At 37.0% G+C, this 23,764-nt stretch overlaps 1 protein-coding gene across 1 annotated transcript in view; it reads right to left on the bottom strand.

Moving 5' to 3' along the window:
• Positions 1 to 23,764, bottom strand: part of EYS (eyes shut homolog) — an 822,863-nt gene that overhangs the window by 19,732 nt on the left and 779,367 nt on the right. The window contains exons 43-47 of the mRNA XM_065682611.1: positions 20,133 to 20,315; positions 15,254 to 15,420; positions 14,924 to 15,068; positions 8,441 to 8,615; positions 2,953 to 3,125 (exon numbers count right to left, since the gene is read on the bottom strand). Coding sequence (XP_065538683.1) covers positions 2,953 to 3,125; positions 8,441 to 8,615; positions 14,924 to 15,068; positions 15,254 to 15,420; positions 20,133 to 20,315 — 843 coding nt within the window. The remainder of the gene's footprint in view (positions 1 to 2,952; positions 3,126 to 8,440; positions 8,616 to 14,923; positions 15,069 to 15,253; positions 15,421 to 20,132; positions 20,316 to 23,764) is intronic.

The following is a 23,764-nucleotide window of genomic DNA, read 5'->3' as shown; positions in this document are numbered from 1 at the left end:
CTATACACTTGCAGGAGAGCTGAAACAAGTACCTTAGAGATTTCTCCCTCTTCAGAAACCCTTTAAGGTATCTAATCACAGAGGTACTCATTGCGCTAAACAATAAACTGGAATTTGGTGTGCAAAGCCATGCAATAAACTTCCCAAAGAGCTGGGAGCTGGAACCTCTGTTGGTTTTGAACATTGTGTTAATGAAATAACTACACTAAATTGCATGCTGACATGGGTTGAAGGTTCACTTAATCAGAAGGCAATTTAGAGTTGTCTGGTACTTCAGCTGCAAACTTTAAGTCAAATGAACAAAAGCTTTTATTAACATTATATTTTGGTGGAAAATGTAACTACGTAAAAAAAAAAAATCCTAGGTAAAGTGTTTTCCCTGCATTCTTAATCCTAGTGGTTAAGGCAGCAATAAACTAAGAATTAACACTGTGCCAGATCTTGGCAATGTTTGGCTGCTCTTTAGGCACTTCAGAATTTGGGCTGGGTTTGCTGTGTTACTGTTAACAGTTCTGACCTTTTCAAACCAGTGGAACAGAATTATCTGCTGCTTCATGTGTCATGAGCAGTCTTAGAAGTGGTCTGAGTCCAGATGGCAATGTTTACACTAAGTAAAAAAGACTCCTAGATAAATACTCCATCTCCTTCCCTTTTCATTACAATCGATTTTTATTCTGGCAGTATAAATTAATCAGTTTTTAATTTGTTTACATCAGTGTTACCTTTAGAAACCTAACACCCTTGAAGAACCATCCTGTCTTATGAGTGTTAATGGATTTGGACAACACAGAACACCAAAAGTGGAGCTTTAATTTATTCTAGAATTAATGTGTTACTCTGCCTTGCCTGAGCAGGCTTTGTTCCTTGGACCCATTCAGATGTAATTTTCAACCCTCTTCTCTCTTTCTAGTGATCCTTATGGATGCTTGCCTTTCCAAAATAGGTCCTCAATTTCATAGGCATCTTCCTGCTGCACTTCAGTCACCAGTCTGCTGCCTACTTGCTATACTACTTGATCTTTCTCCTAGAAAAGCAAGTCCTGGCACTTGTTTTGGCAGGTCGAAATGTACAATGAAATATTTGATCTCAGAGTGTCAGACCAAAGAATACCAGTGTACTACTCGCTGAATATTCATTGATCATGTTCAGCCTGCTGGATATGCAGGATAATTCAAACTGCTACCCTCTTTTTATCAGTTGGGTTGATTTCTTTGAACTTCCTCTAAAATACATGATTTAATACACATCTTACCACAACATTCTGAGAATATTGCTCAGTATTTATGCTTTGGCAATGAGCATTGTGAAAGCGGACCTCTCTGTGAATTTCAGACATATGAGCAATTAAAACTATGTTCTTTAACTGATGTTGCTCTCCCTGGGTCTACCTTTGTACTAAGTTTTCCAACTACCAAACACTTGCTCATGCAGCTCTGACTTCTAAAGCTTAACCATAATGTACCATATCTCTGTGCTGATAGTCATTGCACCCTTGGTGGTTTGAATTGCTGCTCTAAGCAGGTTTCTTCATGTTAGTCTTTAAGAACAGTTATGTCTTCAGCTGCAGATATAATTTCATCACCCATGTGCAAAGTTCATAAAAAAAGACAATAATTTTTAATGTTTGGTAGGCTAGTTAGTTGCTTGATTTTTGTCAGTTTATATTTAAGCACCCTCAAATTTGTGGTCACAGTAGTCTTCCTTATTATGGTTCTACCCCTGATGCCCCATTTACTCACTTCACCTTACCTGTCCTCATGCAGTCCCTACTGTTCTCCTGTATTTACTGGTTGCTATTATTTGGTAAAATCCTATTTGTTCTTACTGCCTGTTATTCTCCTCTGCTTTTTCCCTCATAAATCTCATCTGTCTTTTTCTCACACTTTTCCCCCTTCTTTCTTGCGCATTTATTAGTCCCCATCAATTAATTACCATTTGTTCTCTCCTGGTCCCTTCAGCTGTTCATTGCTCTGTCTCTTTTTGTTTTGGCTCCAATAACCACCATCAATCCAGAGATGAGATATTCAGTCTTGATAAGCAGCTGTTTTTTTAGCAATTTGCCATCCACTAAAAGTGCAAACTGCACTTCAAAAAATCTCATGATAATTCATTATTCTGACAGAGTGAGGTGAAACACAGGGCAAAAAGTTTGGTCAGGACCCATACTCCCTATTCATAAAACCACATCTTTTAAATAAACCAGAGAGGAACTCTCTAATGTGTTTACCAGATAGAGGAATTACTAAAAGGTTGACAATCTTCAAGAAATACAGTTTTCTGTTGCTCAGATATGTGCTATTTATACTGGTAATAGTGGCCATCACAAAAAAGATCCAAATCTATTCTGAAATCAGAACACAGGAGTGTTTACCTGATTAATTGTGCTTTATGTATGGCACCTGCCCTGGCGATCCGTGTCTTGAATCCAGATGGCATTACTTTCAAAAAGCTCACTTGAAATGAGAATTCAAAGTTGAAAAGTTCATCTAAAGAGCCCTGAAAAGCTCTTGGCAGCAAATACAATAGAGCAAGCACATTCTTATATGGAATAAAGAATTTAAGAATAACTTCCAACATACTTTGTTATGGTGAGCTTGGGAATTGAACTAATCACTGTAACGCTGCTTTGCAAGGCTTTCTGTCCTCTTGGCATTTAACAAATCACAGCTACACTGCCCATGAAAATTTCATTGAATAATTTGAAAAAAATTGAAGAAACAGATGTAAAAAATAAGCAGTTAGAAAACAATATCTAAAAATGCATAGCTTTTTTTAATTTGTTGATTTTTTTTTTTTTTTCTAATAGAAAGGAGCACCACTTTCTAATATAAAATCTGTTTTGTACTTCAGGTCTTTGTGTCACATTTAATTGATATATTACAACATACTGTGTTTTTTCACCAAGGCATTATAGCATACCTGTATGTACAGTGTACTATAAATTTGACATACCTTGTTCACAATAGGTACCAGTTGTTCCAAGAGGACAGTGACATGTGTAGCCATTAGGCAGTGGCACACAGGTACCACCTTGCTTACACAGATGTGGAGGAACATGCTCAGGTTCACACACTGACACTGTTTCTGTGCAAAATGCACCTTTCCATCCAGTGAGGCAGTCACAGCTACAGTGGTAAATGAAAGGAAAAAATGCGACATTATTACCAAAAGAATCAACAAGACAGTAGCAATGTAATCAACACTTTCAAGTCTGGATACCTGTATTTAGTCATCTGAAGTAAAGTGGTTAAGAGAAAAGTGTAGTAACAAAATTTTTCATGGTCATTTTAGGTTTATTTTATTGTAAAAGAAACATGTACTCAATAGGAAACATTTTATGTCTTAGTATTAACACTAACTGCAATTTTAAAATTAGTATGAATTCTATAGAAATTGTTAAATAAAGAATACACTTGGCATTGATGTTACTAGTGCCCTCCTTACTAAAATGTTTCAAAATAGTTAAAATGAAATATTTCAGATCTGTGTTTTGGAACTTAGTGACACTTTATAATAAACAGAATTATTCCCTTGAATAAGAGCACTTACAGATTTTTCCCTGGAAGTTTTCTCTCAGAGCTAAAAATGAAAACTTGCGCATCTTGATTGATTCTTAGGCCATGTCTTGTATATGTGCAAAATCTTTCATTTTACTTCAAACTCACTGCACTACACTTTCCCCATTAATCAGCTCACTGTTTCTGGGCAAAACTCAATGAAGAGTCAGTGAAACTCTGCTGTTTCACTGAACCTTCAGATAAGACAGCAACATGTAAACAAAGCACAGCCAACAAGCCTTTCAGAGTGATAAACAGCTATTTGGAATGAAGGGGAAAAGAGGACAGGACCTTGCAAAAGCAAAAGCACCTCAATTCATCAAAGTCAGTATCAGAACACTTCCTGTCTCAGCTATAAATGTTATGCTTTGATGCATGAAAGCTACTGAGAAGGGGAATTTAACTCCCTGAGTGCAAACAGAAATGTCTGTTTCTTGGACTGGGAAGCAGGGTGTTTGGAGCTGAAGCTACTGCTGTTGGGCAGTATACACAAGGGTTCTTCCTCTTTTCTCTTGCTTGTGTCTGTGTATAAATTTCTTTTTATTCTTCTCTTTTAGGACCTAAAAAAAGCTGGGCTTTTAAATGAGTTGAAAATTATTTGCGGAGAGTTGAACATATTTGCTGTGGGCTACAGTGGCAAAGGTCTATGAAAGAATGAAATCTCTTTTACTTAACGGTCCTGAGAAAGTTAGACTGGGATTGGAAGGTTTAGATCCAAGATTTCCTAACATTTAGCAAGATAAGGGAAGATGTAATCTTTCAAATCCTTTCCATCATGTGGCCTGCTATGCTGGTCTACTTTTCTCTATATTTTATTGATTGTCATTGCTTGTTTTTCCAAACCAGGAGAACACAATGCCTTTCAACATCACTACTGCCTTTACTCTTAGAGATTTAAAGACCCATTTAGAATTATAGAGCATCTCAAATTAGAAGGGACCCATAAGGATTGTTGAGTCCAACCTCTTGCTCCTTGCAAGACTACCTAAAATTATACCATATGGTTAAGAGCATAGTCCAGATGTTACTTGAATTTCTTAGATATAAAAGTAAAATTCATTCTGAGATCTAGACACCTAATTTTATGTTATGCTTGATGTTGCCTTCCTAGAGATATGTGAGAGGCAACTAGTAGAGACCACTGAATGCTCAAGTTTAGGCAATGGGATCCTCGAGTAGGTGCTTGAGATCATGTGCTAATCAATAATGTGATCCAGCTGAAACAGTCAAGGGAACTGAGCACTATCAATCTCATAAACCAATACACACATGGCTCTAATGATGAGGTGCTGTATTCAATTGCCTCGAGACAGGTATTTAGTGCCATCTGACGTGCCATGGTGTATCTGAGGGATCTGCACAAAACCAGCAAATAAGACAGAAGAGCTGCCGAAGACTTGTGTCCTTCTGGACTTCCTATAAAGACTGAAAAAGATATCTCAGGATCTGTGCTATTAGAATGTCATTGACTGTGTAGGAACTTACACATTTAGCTCACATGGAGTCTGAAGAGATTAAGATTGGAAGAAAATTAACTATATTTAAACAAAGAGAACAATGGAATACTACAAATGTGTCCCATTAAATAGGCCAATTTGAATGATGATTTTTAGATAGCAAATTCACTCCAAAACCTTTACTGAGGTAAGCCACAATAGTTAAATACAGAAATGCTTTTACCCTTACAAACTATGCAAGTATGTCCTTGCATTAAAATTTAATTCCATCCATGCACTGAAAATGGGTTCAAATTGAATTAAACCTAATAATGAAACAGCAGCAAATAAATTTATGGGCTCTACCATATAGATGTATTGTTTGATTTCCTAAACTGCAGTGACTAGTGCTATTTAAAAGCTACAAAGTACAGGAAAGTCTACATGAGGTTTGGAGATGCAACAGAAGACTTCAATGAGTCCTAAGCTCTTCTGAAGCAGCAGCTGAAGGCCAAATGGTTTACCCATGAGCATTGAGAGTGACAGCACATGCTTACATTTAACAAATTGAATCCTGCCTGTTATGCCTGATGTTCTGTTCAAAGTGCACACAAGACATGCTTTTTCTCTTACTTCAGCAACAAGCAATAGCCGTAACACACCATAAACAATCTTGTTATATGCATTTTCTATTTTGTATGATTCTGTGCCATAAGTAAAATAATGGAGGATATTATTATCCCTTGAATATAAAAACCTTAATTTTGTTATTCAAATATTTCATCTTTATTTTTAAAAAACATAGTAGTTGTCCTCTGTTGCAGGCCAGAATGTAAAGTGTAATGCTGTATATCCCTGCTTCCATTTAAATGAAAGCATTATCACTATAGCAACTGAATCTACAGCATTGTACACTTTCTGGCACATTGGCGAAAGTAAGACATAAAAATAGCTCAAAGGAGTGGGAAAAACCTCTGGAGAGATTGCATTTCAGGAGGAAAAATATTTGAACAGAGATCCAGTTCCCTCAAGGACTCTGCTTTCAAAGGAACACAAATAATTTGAAAACAGAAAGAAGTTCCTTCTGGGAAAATGTGAGATGGTATCGACAGCTACTACTACATTGACAAAAACAATATGCGTTCTACATCCACACCTCTTTCTTTGGCAATGTTCCACTTTTTTGTGAGAGGAAAAAGTGGCCATTACTACTACATGCACGCTTATATACATAGTCTGTGAAGACCTAGCTGTCCTGAAATATGAGAGGAATATAATTCAGCAGTAAGTCATGACAAATTAAAAACAAATGAAACCCAGAAGAAAAAAACCCAACAAAAACCAAAACAAAACAAAGAACCCCACTGTTTTAGAACGACCCCTAAACAAATCTGGAATACTAATTATGAAACTATATGGCTATGTCAACAGCTGCCACTCTAGCCTGTCACCTTCTTTCCAAATGTTGTCTAAGTCTTGCTGTTGGTGGCTCTGTGTACCTTATGGTTGGGAAGATGACTTTTCATGGCTGGGAAAGTTGCTGAAGCAAGGATTTAGGGTGGATGGTGTAGTTGGCTATGGGTTGATGAGAGTCTGCATTTCTGATACCTTTTTTCCTTGCGGTTTTGGTTTTCTATCTCCTCTAATATCCTCATATGCAAAAAGAGTGCCATTCTCCTTTCTTGTTCCTCAGAAAGATCAAACACTCTGAAAATCAAGGGTTTAACATTTCTGGAAGGATCGTGCAAAGTGCATTAATTGGGACATAATGTAGTGCAACAAATGGAAAGCAATCCCAAATTATATCATTCAAAGCATTTCCTTCGTTTCTGTATTTAAAAGACTATAAATACGCTTGTGAGGGGAATGGGGAGGAAACTGCACATTGCCTCTCAAGGGTGAATATTTCAAATTTTAGTACAGCCTTACTAGCTTTGTAGTAGCTTCTAGTTTTGTACAGGTTTTCTTGCAGATGAAGATTTGTCTAAAGGCAGCAAAACCAGTTACCATACAACGCTCTCTCCAACACACAGTTATTAGACTGTTTTTAGCTTGACAGGTATGCAAACGCTTTTCTTTGTAGCACAAAGAATAACAGGTCTTTGTTGTTTCGAAGAAGAATCACATAGAGGTTCCATTGTACAAAACTTGTGTTTTTCTTCTTCTTGTCTTGCTGTCTGCAGTGTTTTCAATCAGTGTCTTCAGATATTTTAAATCAGCAATTTTGTCTTTTTTAAAAAATATGTAAATACATGCAAATAAATGAACACACGAGGAAGCACATGAGGGGAAGCAAGTATAATTAATCTTGGTAGATACTTCCAAAATCAAAAGTGCTCCTAAGCAAAGGTTTTACAGCTGAGTTACGAAGTGTTTGAAAACAAACTTTATTACAACGGAAGTGCTGACATACAACAGCAATTTGGAACTGGAAATATACTTCCTTCTTGTATGCCTTACAGTCTGGACACTACGATCCATCTGCACTTAGTGATGAGGCGTGAAATATCATACACCCATATGGGCCAGCTGTCCTTTCACACCACTTGTTATCCCATAGATCAGCCAGGTGATCAGCTTATATGAACTGACCTAGTTCAACCTATTTCAACATAAGATTTTTACACTTTTTTTTTGATTGAAATTGATTAAGAAGGTCTTACATGGGCAGGCTAGCCAGCAGATCTGGAAAGGCAACCAGGTCAGACTTCATGCCACTTCATGCTTGAGTGGCATGAAGACTGACCATGAAGGTGCATTTGAGAGTCAGGAACACATCCACAGAAATCACAGCTGGAGGCACAGAGAACTGTGTGTATTAAGGAGTGACTGAGCACGAGAGAAGGATGAATAGGTGCTAGGTAAGGAAAGTCCTAAGGATTTAAACTGGCTCAGAACTTTCCGATGTTGGGCAGCCAGTAGTTTACTCCAGAAATGTTTTCTTAGATAAAACCAATGTTTTCCAGGAAACAGAACTCACCTATTTTTACTCTATCAACAATGTTTATATATTAAGGCAGTCAAGCTCTTCTTTTTGCTATTTGTTCTCTGCTAGCTAGGCTTCTCACTGAGTTTTTGAAAAATATCTTTCTTACCCATCTAGTTCTTTCCATGCATTTTGTCATGAATGGATGCCAGTGACTTCAGCGTAGCACAACCAGTCCATGGAATTTCTTCAGAAAGTTCCCCATGCCAACACATAATTCTAATATTTCAGTTTTGATTTTATTAAAGTAAGATTAAAATTCTCTGTGTAACTAAAGGAACCCTTCAGCAGCTTTCATTCTTTCCTTCCCCTAATAAGGTGATAGGCTCCTGGAGACGTCTGTTCCCAAGCCACTAAACTACCATAGTTATAAGTCTAGAGATCAGTCCATGCTGTAGTCTAAAAATATATATATATATATACATGTGTGTATATATATATGTATATATGTATATACTTACTAAACAGTAGAGCCACTTTCCATGCACTTCCCACCATTTCTGCATTTTATTAAACTGCATGGGGAATCTTTACATTGTCCAACACTGCGACCAGAATTGGGGTGACCTTGTGGATTACCAGGTGATTTAAACTCTTGATTCATGCTGGTGCGAACTTGAACATCAAAAATGCAACCTCAAAAGTCAAACAAAAAAATAAATGAAGTTTAATCTAGACACATGAAGTCAAAAGAAACCAAAGAGCAGGACAGTGGACAGAGGAGTGACTAGGTACAATTTTGTGTTTACACACGCATGCTCTTATAAGAATGCTTCTATATCAGATAAAAGTGGTAGCCCTCCCCTCCCCCCCAAAAAAAACCAACCAAAAACAAAACCCAAAACAACCACAACAGAAAAAACAACAACAACAACAGAAAAGGAGAACAGACATCAGGAAGTCTGTTTAATGTAAAATATGTAAGGATCTAGAGAACATACAAATATAATGGAGGCAGCGAATGTGGATTTGAAACTCCTCAGGCTAAAAAGGACCCTGTAAAGGAAAGACAGAAATAGTCCTCTTCTTAAGTGAATGCTTCAGTCCCTACTACCTACAGATCACGTCACACATGATCACATTTTAAAGTAAGCATATGCTGCCCCTTTAGACCCTTAATCTCAGAAAACATTTCTAAGGTTTAATGTATACTATTAAGGCAAACACTTCCAGTGCCTGTTAGTTGGTCCTGTGGGCAAGTGACCTGCTAGCAGTTGTTATTACATTGCCAAACTTTTAGAGCAGTATAGCTGCATCCAGGCTACTGATGGGAAATGGTCCCTAGGTTAAGTCCCTAAATACACCAAAGAATTGTTTGGAAAAATGACAGTTGTCACAAATCAAATATTTGTCAGGGACCACTGTAAGAATATATTTGCAGAGATGATTGGGTGCCAGCACCTGGATCTATGCCCTGACATTCTTTTGATTTGGTAATATATTGGTATCCCAAGTGAAAAAGGGAGCCAAAGCTTCAGAGTGAAGCGGAGGTGTTCCTTACACTCTATCTCCAGGCAGCTCCTGCTTAGCCTGTGGGCAAAGACTTTGGAGAGTCCTTGTACATCCTGGAGACTGCACATGGTGGTTAGCTTTATGGGTCTAACCTAATTCCGTAGTATTTCTGAATCATGTTTCCAGATTTACATGCTTATTTATGTACAGCAAAGCTGAAGATTGTGCATATAGTATATAATTTTTGATCAAACCCCAAATAACTTTTCAAAATGTACCTAACATCCAATTGATTTAAAGCCACATTTAAAAGTAGTCTTAAGCATTTTTGAAATGCCACCCACATCTATACATAAATATATACAATTTCAAACTAAAAATCACTTTCGTTAAGTCAGTACAGTAATGTATTTGGAAATACCAATACCTTTCTAAGCCTGATTTATAGAATTTAGCTGTGAATTCCCATAGTGCCTGAAATAATGAGAAAGTGGGTATTCAGCAGTGCATGCCAGAGGCTCATTGCTTAATATTAAAATCAAGGGAAGTATATGATAAGGAGTTTGCAAGTAATCATCACACTGTTCTTTTTAGAAAGTTTGTGCATGATTCACTGAAATCACATAAGAAAAAGTCTTGCACCTGAAAGACAGAATGAATGTCGCATAATTTGTTTCGAATGAATTAGAAATAATATTTACAGCAAGATAACTATTTTAATTACAGCTAGAACAGCGTTAGTAAAAGTAGCTTTTGTAGGCTTTTTCCATATTACACACATTTTGTGGTTCTGTTTATATGGACAGATAACTCATTAAGAAATTAAAAATAACCTGGTTTGATGATTATTTGCAATCTTCATAATATTGCCTCTCTGCTTTTAACAGTGTTGGTTTTAGGTCTCTCTATGCTCACTAAATCTGAACTAATGTTTCATCTGTGTATCAGTAGCAGATAAAGCATGTTCTGTTCTCCCGAGTCTTGCTGGAGTGCTAAGAAAAAGCAGCCCAGAGCTCTTTGTAAACAATGGAAAGCACACTGAGTACCCAAGAACTGGTAAGGTCATCATGGAAAATGAACTGTCATTTGTGTTGATGACTAGTTTAACTGTACCAGCAGAACATCTAGGTTAGGAACAATTCCTGAGCACTTGTAAACAAAGCATATAGGAGGTACAATAGTATTTTGGCCCAGCTTTATGAGTTTAACTGTTTTTCTTTCATTTAATTTTCTTATTTCTTCTATTTCTTAGTGGGATGCAGAGGGAGGACTCAGAGAAGCAATTTGAGCCTTTTGTAGCAAGCACTATAAAACCTTCTGCAGAGGGATCAGCTGATGAATGTGCTTTCTTTTCTGACCTGAATTCCCTCTGCTCTGCCTGTTCTGGGCCTCTTTTAATGAGAGACTGCCAACTATTCTGAATAGTGGAGAGGTTTTCTGACACAGCCAAGTCTGTAAGAGGAGCTCAAAAGAAGGTTCTGAATTTGTGAGTTAGACTTGGTTTGATCCTGAAGATCAGAGTTAGATGCAAGTAAGCTGAAACACAAGACAGTGTACTCACAGAGGGTATACTATCATTTTATTTGAAATCTTTTGTCTAGTGACTCCTTGGACCACACTTAGAGCTTTCTGCCAATTACTTTTTTTTTCCACTCTCAATTTAATCTATGGCTTTCACCCCAGGCTAGTAGATCTCTCAAACCACCAAAGAGCTACCAATAATGGATCAAGTAAACTTCAGAGATTGTAATAGAAAATACAACTTCATTACTCAGCCTTACGTTGCTGGTTTTTTTTTCTCATATATGCTTATCACATAAAGAATTTTTTGCAAAAATTTCTCACTAGTGTCCCCTACCTGCTTGTAAGCACTTGGCACTAATTTGACTATAAAATACACAAAGCAGTCATTTTCGAAATATACTAAAAATGCAGCAACTTACAGAAACAGATATCCTAAATTTATACATTTCTAGAATTCTACCTGTCCTGAAGTGCTTTGTTTTTTTCCCTGTTTTTATTCAAAGTTTATGAGTAATGTGGTACTCGTCCAACAGAGAAGGCCCCCCACAGTGACCACCCAGTGCTGCTCTGAGCTGTGAGACAAACACCTAAAGGTCCTGTATGGATCATACCAAACTGTGATGCAAGAGGCAACACTGATTAAAAATTGCTTCAGAAATCAATTTCCTTCTGGGACATCTGTGATGCAGAAACATAAAGAAAAGTAGTCTTTGCCCTGGCAGACTTGCAATGTATTCCATTTTATTATGAACACAAACTTTGACCAGAAGGCTATGTTTGTATTTATTTGGAACATCACTGAGTTCTGGGTTTACTTTAAAAAGTGACTTCAGTAGCTGGAATTTCATTTACTTCTTTGCAAAATCATTTCTGTGAAAAGGTGGCTCTTTCAGTGCGAAAAAGGGTCCTCAAAAGTTCAGCTTAATGGTAAGAACTTCTTTTGCCTTTTTACTACTTCGTTTTGCTGTGAAACAACTGATTGCTTCTATAGCCATACTTAATCCTGTTTACAAGACTACAGGATCAGTTACTCCTGCTTCTCTGTTCTTCACTTCTTTCTGGCTAAAGACTTCATCATGCCACCACAGATGGCATGTTTCATGCCTTATGATGTTTCATGCCTTACCATGAAACATTAGAATTTTGCCTCTTTTTCTACCTGCCACCAGATTTCTCTCTGCCTGTTTCAGCTATGTGAAGTCTGGAAACTGACCTGTAACTTCTGACTTTTTCTAAATAACAGTCTATCTCGTTTTGTGTAGGTGAGTCATAGAGCTGAGTTATGAAGACCTGAACAGAAGGCAGTTGCTTTTATACTGTGTTTCAAATTGTCCATAATGAGCAGGCTGAGTCTCTCTGGCCACAAGACTTGCAGCTACCTAAAACCCACACTGACTTTTTAGAGCCGAGGCAGTATGATCTGCTACACACCTCAGAAAACTCTCAAAGGTCCTTTAGTTGCACTGTTATAGTTCAATAAGGAAAAGCTGGACACTTAAGTAAACTATACTACCATGTTAACATTACAAAAGGCACATGTAAGCCCACAAAGAGCTACAAATTCAGATGAAACTCAAAGTTAACAGCACCTCAAACTCCACGTGAATTTGGCTTCATTAGAGCTATACCATTACATGCTAATGTTAGGGATGACCAACAGGAATCTGGTGCTTCACTTTAACCAGTTTTACAGGATTTTAACAGTTTTACAGGTTGCAACTGTGTTACAATGGCCAAATTTCTACAAATGCAGTTTATCACAGAGGCTGAAGGAAGTTTTCTAAATCATTCAAGGTACCATCAAACATTCTTCAGCCTACCAAAAGAATCTGTAGGTGCCACTGCACAAATTTCCTAAACATTAAACTCTCAACCTTTTTCTTATTAAATTACAGTTTATTAAGGACATTTCTTTTCAATTTTCTCCTCCCCCACAGAAATTCCTTGAGCAACAACTGCTAAAGGCATGCAGGTAGGAGAGGAAATGGCCTGAAACAGTAGCTGTACACAATAAAAATCCTAAATGATTGCACACTGACACTGGGGACAGTTAGTCTGCAGCAGCAAGGCTGACCTCAATGTTTCTTGACCTAACAGTGATTGCTTACAAAAAGAGAGGTACACTCTGGTATTAGAAGCAAAATGGTTTTAATAAATCTTGTCTTTAAAAGCAGCCAACATCAGCTTTCCAAAAGTCCAAGTGGTTTAATCAACAATGTGCTAGATAAATTAATCTTGGCTGTCGCTTTCAGAGTTTTTCTGCGGGCCCCCTACAGCTGTAGATTGGCAGAAGTAAAATGCTTTTATATTAGTGGTATTGCAGTTCCCACTCTAGAGAAGGGCTATGGAGGTTTATTTCTGATCATGAGGATCCTGAGAGCTGAAACTGGCGAGATTATTTCTGAGGTAGAAGAACAAATGAGGTGCTGACAACATCTGAAAGTGTCATGAGAAATTGGTCATAAAGAAGTGCAGCTCCCTTGAAAGTCAAAATGCTCTGGAGAACAGACACAAGCTGCTGCTGGGAAGTAAAGCATGGAATGAATTAGGAAATGTAATAGACTTAATATTGTGAATGGTAGGGACAAAGAGAAAACTGAGTATATTCTACACATTTGACAAAATTTTGAGGTAGAGACTTCTTTTTAAACAGTAAGAAAACCCCCCAAAATTGGGTGCTAACTACCAGTACATGAACTTTGAACTATTTTTTATTTTTTGGAAGAATTTTCATCTTGCATTTGTAGAAATTTGGCCATCACAATACAGTTGCAACATGAGTAACCTGTAAAACGCAAAATGTTTGCAGTTGAAGTGAAGCACAAGATTCTTGTGGGTCACTGCTATTAGCATGTCTATTAAAAAAGCCAGAAGTATTTTGGAAATATTGACAGTATTAACATACTTGCATAGACATTATGTTTTATGATGTGCCAATTTGCAAGCTGTTAAGAAGCTATGAAAATTATAGCTATTCAACTCATACTTCCCGAAAAGATGGAGAGAGATATCATGTTAATTCATATGTCTTTTTGAGTGAAAAGTTAACTACAGGAAAAGAAATTGATGTTGAGGAAGTTTCTGTATAAGAACAAAAAAGTAAGGTGATGGCTGCAAAAGGAGCAGTTACATGGTCTTAGTGGAAATGGAGTGAAGCAGTGTATGAAAGTGAATTTTATTGCTATACTTGCCTTTCATAATGTGCCCCAATTTTATAATTGAGAACTCCAACTTTGCTCTGTTATAGCAAAATGTTTTCTTTTCATTTAAAAGGCTTTCCAGTGCTTAAAATAAATAGAATTTTACCTCACAAATATTAAGCACATTATTCTTATGGAAGTAAGGAATGCAAATACAGAAGTGTTACGAACAAATACTTCATTACTAATTTGGTAGGAGTTGAATTAAGAGTTTTACAGAGCTTCAATTACCAGTTTTGTGGTAGGAATAATTATTTGTTAGATAAATAGCTGAAATACAGCTAACAGGAATTACTTAGATCCTGTCTAGAGATGTAGATCATGATGTCAGGGAAAAAAATCAGTTTTCATGACGCTTTATCAGAAAGAATCTTCTAGCATGAAAGCTATTACCCGAACCAGCGCTGCCAGTAACAATGGTAAGAGCGAGCTGGGAGAAAAATCCAAGCTATTTGACTGTAGAGAAAGGAAGTCCTTTTGGAGTGATGCTGCACAACAGTGACAGGTAAGAAAAATGATACCATAGCAAAGTTCCATTTTTATCAAAAATGGAAAGTATTAAAAATATTTAGCAAAATGTCTCTTTGCATAATGTTTCTTAGTTATCGTAGTGAAATAATTAAAAAGCCACAGGAATTTACTTGGCTGAGCAGGGACATCCTAGTTCATTTCCTTATAAGAAAGAGATTTTAAATCTTTATTTCATAGGCAGCTGAAACAATTTAATGCATGTTTTAAAAGGAATTGAAAACAGTAGATAATGTTTACCTTGAAAGCCGTTCTTAAATCTGGATCCCTTTGGCAGGAGTTCTGGAGCATATTCCCGATAGCCTCCTAAATAAAACTGACTGAAAACATTGAGTCCAACCAGTCTCCCAGGAGAAGTGACAGTTTTATTCTTCTGATCATTCACCTTTCAATGAAACATTTATATTTGTTACAACAATGGAATTTATCTTATTTAGGAACTCCCAGTGAAGATGGTCCTCTAAACTTAACAGGGAACACAAAAGTAATTTTTAAACTTTACATATAAAATGTGAATAAAAAGAACATGTTAATCTAAAAGCTATCCTTCTAAAGGAAATGATTCCTTACCTTTAGCCAGCCTTTTTGGAGATATCTGCCAAGATGGATGACATGAATACTGAGTGTCAGATCAAGTGGTTTACTAATGATTGTTGCTGTGCCAGAACCTAGATTGTAACTATATACTACTCTGCCATTACGGAGGCCTAACTCCAAGAAATCATCTCCATTGAGACCTGAAAAGACAAATATAGAATTACTGTTTATTCCAGTCTTTACTGAATACTGATGCATAAAATATTCTCCAAATGCACTGAAAATATATCAGTTTAGGAAGATTCTAGTGAGGAAGGTTTTATGTTTCATATATATATTTAATATTCTCTGTTTAACTTGTAATACTGTTTCCAGAATTCTTGTAGATTTAAAATAGAAACTGCAGAGATTTTGAATATATAGGGTTTTCAGAGGCCTTTATTTTCACACTATAGTAGGTCAGTGACAACCACAAAGCCTATGTATTGTTGTGTCTGTTGGATTTAGCAGTTACTGCTGTTACCCCTGCAACATGGATAAATTCTTAACTTTCTCCAAAATCTTAAAAAAAGCAAATTGAAATTCCAAATCACATGTGAGAATAGTCAATTACTTAATTCTACTCCACTATGCTTTCAGCTTTCATGGTAGGTACTTTAACAGACAAAAATCTTGAGGGCACCTGCTGCAGTGAGATAAGGAACCAACAGGGATATGGACCTGAAGCTCTAGCAGCTTCTGTCAAGCTTAGGCAGTTGCCCTTGACTCAAGAATGCTGGAGACTTTACTGCAGCTGCCCCCACCTAGAGTATTTGTTATTGAAGTTTCTCTGGTCAGAAAAGCCACAGGGTTTAATTCTCTGAAGTCTTCTTAAACTTTCAGGTTAGAACTCATTAATTTGCAAATATGCGGTAAATAGTTTAAATTCTTTACATTTAGGACTACATGCTATAAGTGTAGTCTGTGTTTTTCAGGTACACAGTGTAAAATCTCACTTGAAAGATCTCATTAGAAAGTCTAACAAAAAGCCTATGAGTAAGAGTTAAATTCTTGGACCCATTCCTGGTCACCCAGACAAACGGATTTTAAGGCCAGCGTCTTCGAAGAGAATTTGATCCCTCTTATCATGTAGGCACAAGTGGAACCACCATTATTAGATCATGTTAAAAAAACACCATTATTAGATCATGTTAAAAAAACACAATCACCTGGTTTCTTTTTACAAACCCTATCCTTTCTTTTGCACATACTCTTAATATGGTAAAAGAACTGGGATACAAACAATTGTAAAAGGAAAGAAAGTTCCCAATCTTGGATTAGGATGTCCTGAATTGAAATTCAAAGCCATTGGTTTCTTTTTACAACTCTCCCATGAATTCAAGCAATTTGGTGCTCAGTTTCATGCCAGTAAACTGTGTTTTATTTGATATTTTCTTGTTTTCCTAAGACTATTTCATTTTGTATTTGTTTTAGTGAAGGTCTCTTCCTATTTGTCCTTGCAGTGTCAAATTTTGGCCCTCATATCAAACATGTATCTTGATGCCCCTGCTCCAAGTGCATGGGGAATTTGCTTCATTTGCAAAAGGTAAAATGGGCTGGCTTTTCCCCACAAGAAGCAATGATACTTATATCTTGTCCTCCCACTGAAGCTCTGCATACTGCTGTTTCATGTCCAAAATTGCTATATTCCACCTATCTCACATGCTCTAGCAATGCACAGGTACAACACCACAGTACTCTGTTTTTTTTATACAGAAGTTTGATTTTTCTATACAGTTACTATTTTGATGCACCAAGAATTATACAAAAAGAAAAGTTTATTCCAAAGAATTTGAATACACAGCCTCTGTAGAAAATGTTCAATTACATTCAGTTGAATACAACACACTGTTCATTTTTATTACAGTGATTTGTTCATGACTGAATGAAACCCCATCGCCTTCAGTTACACTGGCACACTACCAGTGAACAACTTCCAAATTGAAAATTACGAATTTTTTTTTTTAAATTGTTACCAAAGTTTCTATTTTCAGCAGTGTCCACAATGTACTGGCATGTTTTGGCCTGCAAAACCAGGGGAGGCACACTAAAGACAAAGCGTTATTTAAAATGCTGTCTGGAATTTTAAAAGTTTTCTTGAAAATTAAGTGCATAAAAGAAATGCAACAGTGTCAGTGTTCCACAAAATCGACCTGATGGTGAAGGTAAGGTTAATTAGTAGTCTGTTTAAACGAGATAGCTTTTCACTCTTTGGTTGGCTTTGATTCTTTCAGCTTACACCATATCTGTACCAAGAACGAAGAGGAAAGCAGATTCTTGAGTCAGCTTCAAAGAAATAAGGCCATCTTACATTCCCATTCTTTTTGTTGATTTCTGACTGACTTATTTTGGGATTCAAAACCAGCTGATTTTTGCTTATACATTAGTCTTACAAAGCCATAATTTTATTAACTTAGTTTTTCTTACACTAATATAACTGCAAATAGAATCAGATCCAGATCCAAAACATTTTAACATTTTATGCTTTCAAGGTTGTAACTTAAATTACTTCAATACCTTAGCTATGAAAACCAATGGTGGTTATTTGGTATACACTAATAAATGGACTTCAGGGAGGAAATATTTCCTGCTTTTTCTGCTTTTGTATCTGTTATTAGTTCTGTTACTAAAGTTTCTCTGGTCAGAACAGCTTTAATTCCCTGAAGTCTTCTTAAATTTTCAGTTTACAAGTAGTTAATTTGAAAATAAGTAAATAACTGCTTTAGAATTAGGACTACATATGCTATCATCGGCAGAAGTCCTTTGAAAGAAATGTTTAGGTTTTTTTGGGGGGGAAACACACACAAAAAACTACAATACCTTTTCATTTCAAGAGGGCAGCAAGTGAAACTTGGATTTATCTGTTTCAATCTATTTTTTACTGTACAATATTTAAACCCTGCAGCTGTTGACAGAGCACACTTTTTTATATACCAGTTTTAAGTGTCCTGCAACATAGCGCTATAGTAAACATCATTTAAAAATAATTTACAATGAGAACAAATGTTTGGTGTGTATAAATAATCTCAGGTGGGCTTGCTTTTACTTCAACATTATTACTTCCACTTTTAGAATAACTACCACTTACAGAAGCTTAATGTTACATGAGCTTAACATAACAGCTATTTACATAAGCTTAACATATGTTAGGGCTCAACTTCACTTCTTCACTACAGTCCCTTCTCCCCCACCCCTAACCCCAAGTAGGGCGTGGGGATGGGGGTCTGTGGGCAGTACACAATTGTTTCTCTCTGCTGCTTCTTCCTCCCCACACCTTTCCTCTGCTCAAGAGTATTGCTAGTCTGATGGCTGTGAGAAGTCTGGTTTTAAGTAAGTGAGATATTAGAAGAAGAGTGACTTCTGATTTACAAGCTTTGTGGGTGTAAGAGGAAGATCTTATATATCTTTGTATTAGACAACGTTTGATAGTAATTCACCAGAGGTTATCCATGACACCAGTGTCTGTGGTTTAGGCAGATACGGTGAAAGAGGGGAATCAGGTAGGGTATTGCAAAAGAATGCCCACTATAAGAAATGAAATGAAGTGGAGAAAGGGGAAAATGAAAAGAGAACATTAAAAATACTTCCTTACAGCAAGATCGGAGGCTGTGCAAATCCTCATGCTCCTCATGGTGAGAGCATTATTGTCAGAACAACAGCATCTCCGCTTGGTCAAACAAGCAAAGTTCATTTGGTAAGAAATACTGCTTTCTGGTAATTGAAACAGGGTTACTCAGTCTCCCAAGCTATTTAAACTAAGGAGAAAATAAATAAACCTGTGATTTACCAGGCATCTCATTGTTTTTCAGCCTTGCTGACAGCTGGTGCTCTGCTACCTACCCATCATTTGACATGATGCTGAAGAAATGCATTACTACTCTATGGCAGTGTTCACAAAAATTTACCTGAAAATAATAAAAATCCAGATTTCTGCCAGGCAACTGTATAATAAGCCCAGAATGCTAGTATTCTGGTTGATAAAAATGATATCAGTAAGAACTGTTTTTTACTCAGTTCAGCTATATGGGGTTGCGAGACCTACATTTCACATGACTTTGACATTGCAGGGTACACCCTGCAGGCAGGTCTTTTTGAGACAAACTTTAGTGCTATGTATTGCTAAAATCTTAGTACAGATGTAAGCAGATTTATATAACCTGCTTCTTATCTGTTTTAATCACACAAAGTTAGATGCTTTGTACCACAGACTGTATCACAACTTACTGATATCTAGCTTGGGTTAACCTGCGTTGAGCTACTTCAGGGGTTAGGGTCTGTTATTTTATGTAAATAATAGAGTCCAATTCTGTCTGCCACAGGGTTGGATTTCAGTGTTGAGAGCCCTGTGGGTCCTGGAAGTGCAGCCCTGTGACAACAGCAGCAATTCATGGTTACTCCTGTGGCTGTTGTTTGAGAACACAGGAAGAAATGGCAGGGTGACTGCAGCACACTGGATGGATGGATTGATTTTCCAATAAAGTAAGTATCACGGGAAGAAGATTTGAGGCAGCACCTCTCAAACCTGCACACCAAATAGATGTAATCAATAATGAAATTTATGTTCATGCCTGAAAAGAGAACTTGAGTATTCTGTTTTCCATTTATTTTGTTCAGAAATATGCTGCCTCAAGCATCAGATTAACTGCTGACTTTAATTAATGGAAGAAGTTATACTTCTTAATGAAAAGAAATATTTATACAGCCTGATTGTTTACTGTGTGTTTACAAAAGAATATAGTATCAAAGAGATTATTTTCCTCCTAATGAAGTTATAGTCTAAAAATAGTCAAGAAAAAAGCCTGTGTGTTTTTTAAGTACTTGTTTAATGAATTTTTCAAAGCCTGTAAGGATGGGTAATAAATATAAAGCTTACCTTGACCTTTCTGTCCAGTGAAAAAAATCAGGTTATCTTGTAAAGCTGAGTGGTGATTTGCCAAATGAAATTTCAATCTGAATTCATAGTAGAAGGTGATATTTGGGATTGTAGAATAAGACAGGAATGAGGTATAGCCAAAGGCATCTGTGCCATTGAAACTCGGTTGGCTAATATTAATAGCTGGATTAAAAAAATGAATTCAGTATTAGAGCAAATTCTTTAACATATGTATTTGCAAGTTCTATTTAATAGGCCTTTTAGAACTTTAATAATTAATACTAACAGTTCATTATGTTGTAATATTTTACACACATGCAAATATAGTTTGGCTTTCCTCTGAATGTAATCTTTTTATTTTTCAGCTCTTGTGAATATGTTTATTTTACAAGTGAATTATTGGCGACTACTGCCATCTCCTGGATTCTATGTTACATTGTTGCAAACAGAAGTACACTGAAATATTTACTCAAAACTCAGGTAGACAAAAGAAAACAGACATTCTCCCATTAAAAGAAATGCCACCTCTGAGAGATGTGTCCCAATGGCTCTAATTATAAACCTGCAAAAACACACTCCAATTAACATTGTGCCTAAACCGCACACCACTTTGCCAGAGAACTGAAGCCTCTTAACAACTTTTTGTCCTTGATCGTGTTCCGTGTCTGTCAGTCCTATGCCATTCATCATTGTTCTCTTCTGCATTCCCAGTACTGAACAAATAATAAGGTATGATTTGTCCCATTGACTCACAAACAAATAATGACAAATTATCACATTATATAAATATATTAATATGGTTGGCTAAATTTCCCTATCTTTGTAGAACTTATCAGAGGTGAGCACAGAAGCAGGAGGTAAAAAAAAAATAAATATATAATTTGATAACAATCTTAACAAAGAGGAGAAAATAAAGTGACAAAGAAAAAAGAGAATAATAATTTCATTATCTTTGGATTTTCTGAGTTAAAATTAATGCTCCTTTCAGCCTTCACAGCTGATGTATCTTGAACCATAGCTTTACAATACATTGTAAAAAACAAGACAGATGAAAGGGATAGAAAGAGATGAAGATTTCAGGCTGCAGAATTACAGTTGCATAATACACCTTTTTATGTTATCATTGACCAACTGTGTACAGTTATCAGCTCAGTGTCTGGCTTCGGGATCAGCAGACATGTACACAGGATGATGAGTATAATTTAGTTCTCCTAAATATCAGCTCACATATTCGTAAAGACAATGTCATAAAGGGAATGCAAATCACTACCAAGCATTGTATTTTCCAATCTTCCAAGCTGTGGTGGGCTGCGGTCAGTCCATCACATGTTGGATATGCTGCTGCTTCCTTCTAAGGGGGAGAATTCCTCACACTCTTCCTCTGCTCTAGCATAGGGTCTGTCTCACAGGAGACAATTTTCTTTGAACTTCTGCAGCGTAAGTAAATCCTTCCCATTTGAACTTGATTGGTCCTAGAACTGAAACCAGAGGAACACTTCTGGTAACTAGTTGCCTGTCAGATGTAGCCCATTCAGTCAGTTCTTGAGCCAGAGCACCATGTACCTGCTCATCCCACAGCTGGACAACATCTTCAGACTGTGAGGAACAATATCAAAAGCCTTAGTAAAAATCTTCCCTCACGCCCTTTTCTTCAGATTTGAATAACATTCCTATCAGCAGAGACCTCCCCAGGCTCCCAAGACCTGTAGCAGATGATCAAGAGAAGCTCTGCTGTAACGTTCGCTAGTTCATTCTGAATTCTGGGAGGAATCCCATCAGGCACCACAGACTTGTAAACATGTAGCCGAAATAACTGGTCCCTCACAATTTCAGTGTCCACAAATGAAAAATCACTGTTCCCATACTTGTCCTCCAACTCAGGGGACCGAGCAGCCCAAAGTTTGTCAGTCTTATTAAAAACTGAGGCAGAAAATATATTGAATGCCTATGCTTTTTCTTCATCCCTATTGGTCAGATGACCATCTTCAACAAGTATCACTCCAATGTATTCTTTAGACTTACTCTTGCTACTAACATACCCAAAACGCTCTCTTCTTGTTATCTGACAAAACTCTAGGCAGTTTCAACTAATTGAGATTGGTCTTTTGTGTCTTCTCCCTGCATAAATGAACCACAGCTCTGTACTTTTCCTGAGAAGCCTGACCTTACTTCCAGAGATCATATGGTTTCTTTTTTCTCTTGAGCTCCATGAGGAGTTCCTTGTTCAGCCAAGCTGTTTTTTTTCCCCACTTGCTCGACTTGCAATACAGTGGAATTGCATGCTCCTGTGTATTTAGTTCACATGTTTTGCTAGTTCTATATTAATGATGTTTTCATTAATAAGCAATCCAATTTCCTTCCGGGAAACTCTGTGAAGTGCAAGGAGGAAAAGGTAAGGGGAACTGGAACTGCAGAGCAGTGCAGTGCCAGCTGAGCTGAGGTGGTAGTAAAAGACTCTTGATGTCTGGAAAACTGTTGTATGAGGAATAAGTGATCCACATAATGGATAATTCAGGTGTATGCCTTCCCCTCCCGAGCTGCAGTAAATACTTATGTTCCTTTTATTTGTCTTGTGGTATCAGTAGTCATGGAGCCATGGGCCCATTAGCTTAGCTTATTTCTAGTAACTTGTACTCCTGATCTGAAAAACTGGTAATACAGCAGTGACATTAATAGCATGTGAGTGTGCCTATGTGTGTTTTGCACAATTTTTATGACATTCCTCACTTGGAGGGAAGGGAGAAATTAAAGGCCAGCTAAAAGCAAATGACCCAGAAAATAAATTCTCTTGAACAGGAAGAGCAGCAACCCTGATCAGCATTCCCCAAAGTCTCTTTCCACTGACCAGAAACCTTGCAATGAAAGATTTTTTTTTTTTTTTTTTTTTTTTTTAATCTGAGGAAATTCCTTTTGGGCATCTGCTGTCACTGAACTGCGCTATTTAGTCTGCAGACCCAAACAAGTCTGAAGGTGACATTGTGTGCCAGACACAGCTGTGCAGAAGCAATTCACTTGCAGGCTGATTTTCACTCTTCAGAGCTTGGAGCAAGTGACTATTCCCACTTCAGCACTTGGAAATTAATTTTATACATGTGGGAAATACATCCTACAGAAATCCTGCTGGAAATCTTTGCATTGTGAAGCACTACCATAAATGCTGCTCAGAAAAGTTTCAAGAAAGATACTTAAAGATTGCTGTGAATGCATGCTGTGGATGGCCCTTTTGGGTGAGTGTGTACTAAACACAATGTCACAGTGGGGACTCCATTTTAGTGAAACTAAACCACCGAAGTTTGGTTTAAACCACCAGAACTGACACAATTACTCATCTTAGCAATGCACATTCCTTTGAAATACTTCTACTTTAAATTTACCTTTGTGTTACAAAGTGCTTACTCTTGATTCCTGGCTTAACAAAATACTTCATCTTATGTCCAACAGCTTTCAGAAGGGCCCATTTTCTTGTGTAACATATAATTAACAACAAAATCATAGAATCATAGAATAGTTAGGGTTGGAAAGGACCGCAAGATCATCAAGTTCCAACCCCCCTGCCATGGTCAGGGACACCTCACACTACACCATGTCACCAAGACTCTGTTCAACCCGGCCTTGAACACCACTAAATCAAG

This window comes from Lathamus discolor, chromosome 5 (assembly GCF_037157495.1).
Source record: "Lathamus discolor isolate bLatDis1 chromosome 5, bLatDis1.hap1, whole genome shotgun sequence".
Classification (NCBI taxonomy): Eukaryota; Metazoa; Chordata; class Aves; order Psittaciformes; family Psittacidae; genus Lathamus; species Lathamus discolor.
Note: the sequence above shows the minus strand (reverse complement) of the source record. Positions and strands in the feature narration are given on the sequence as shown.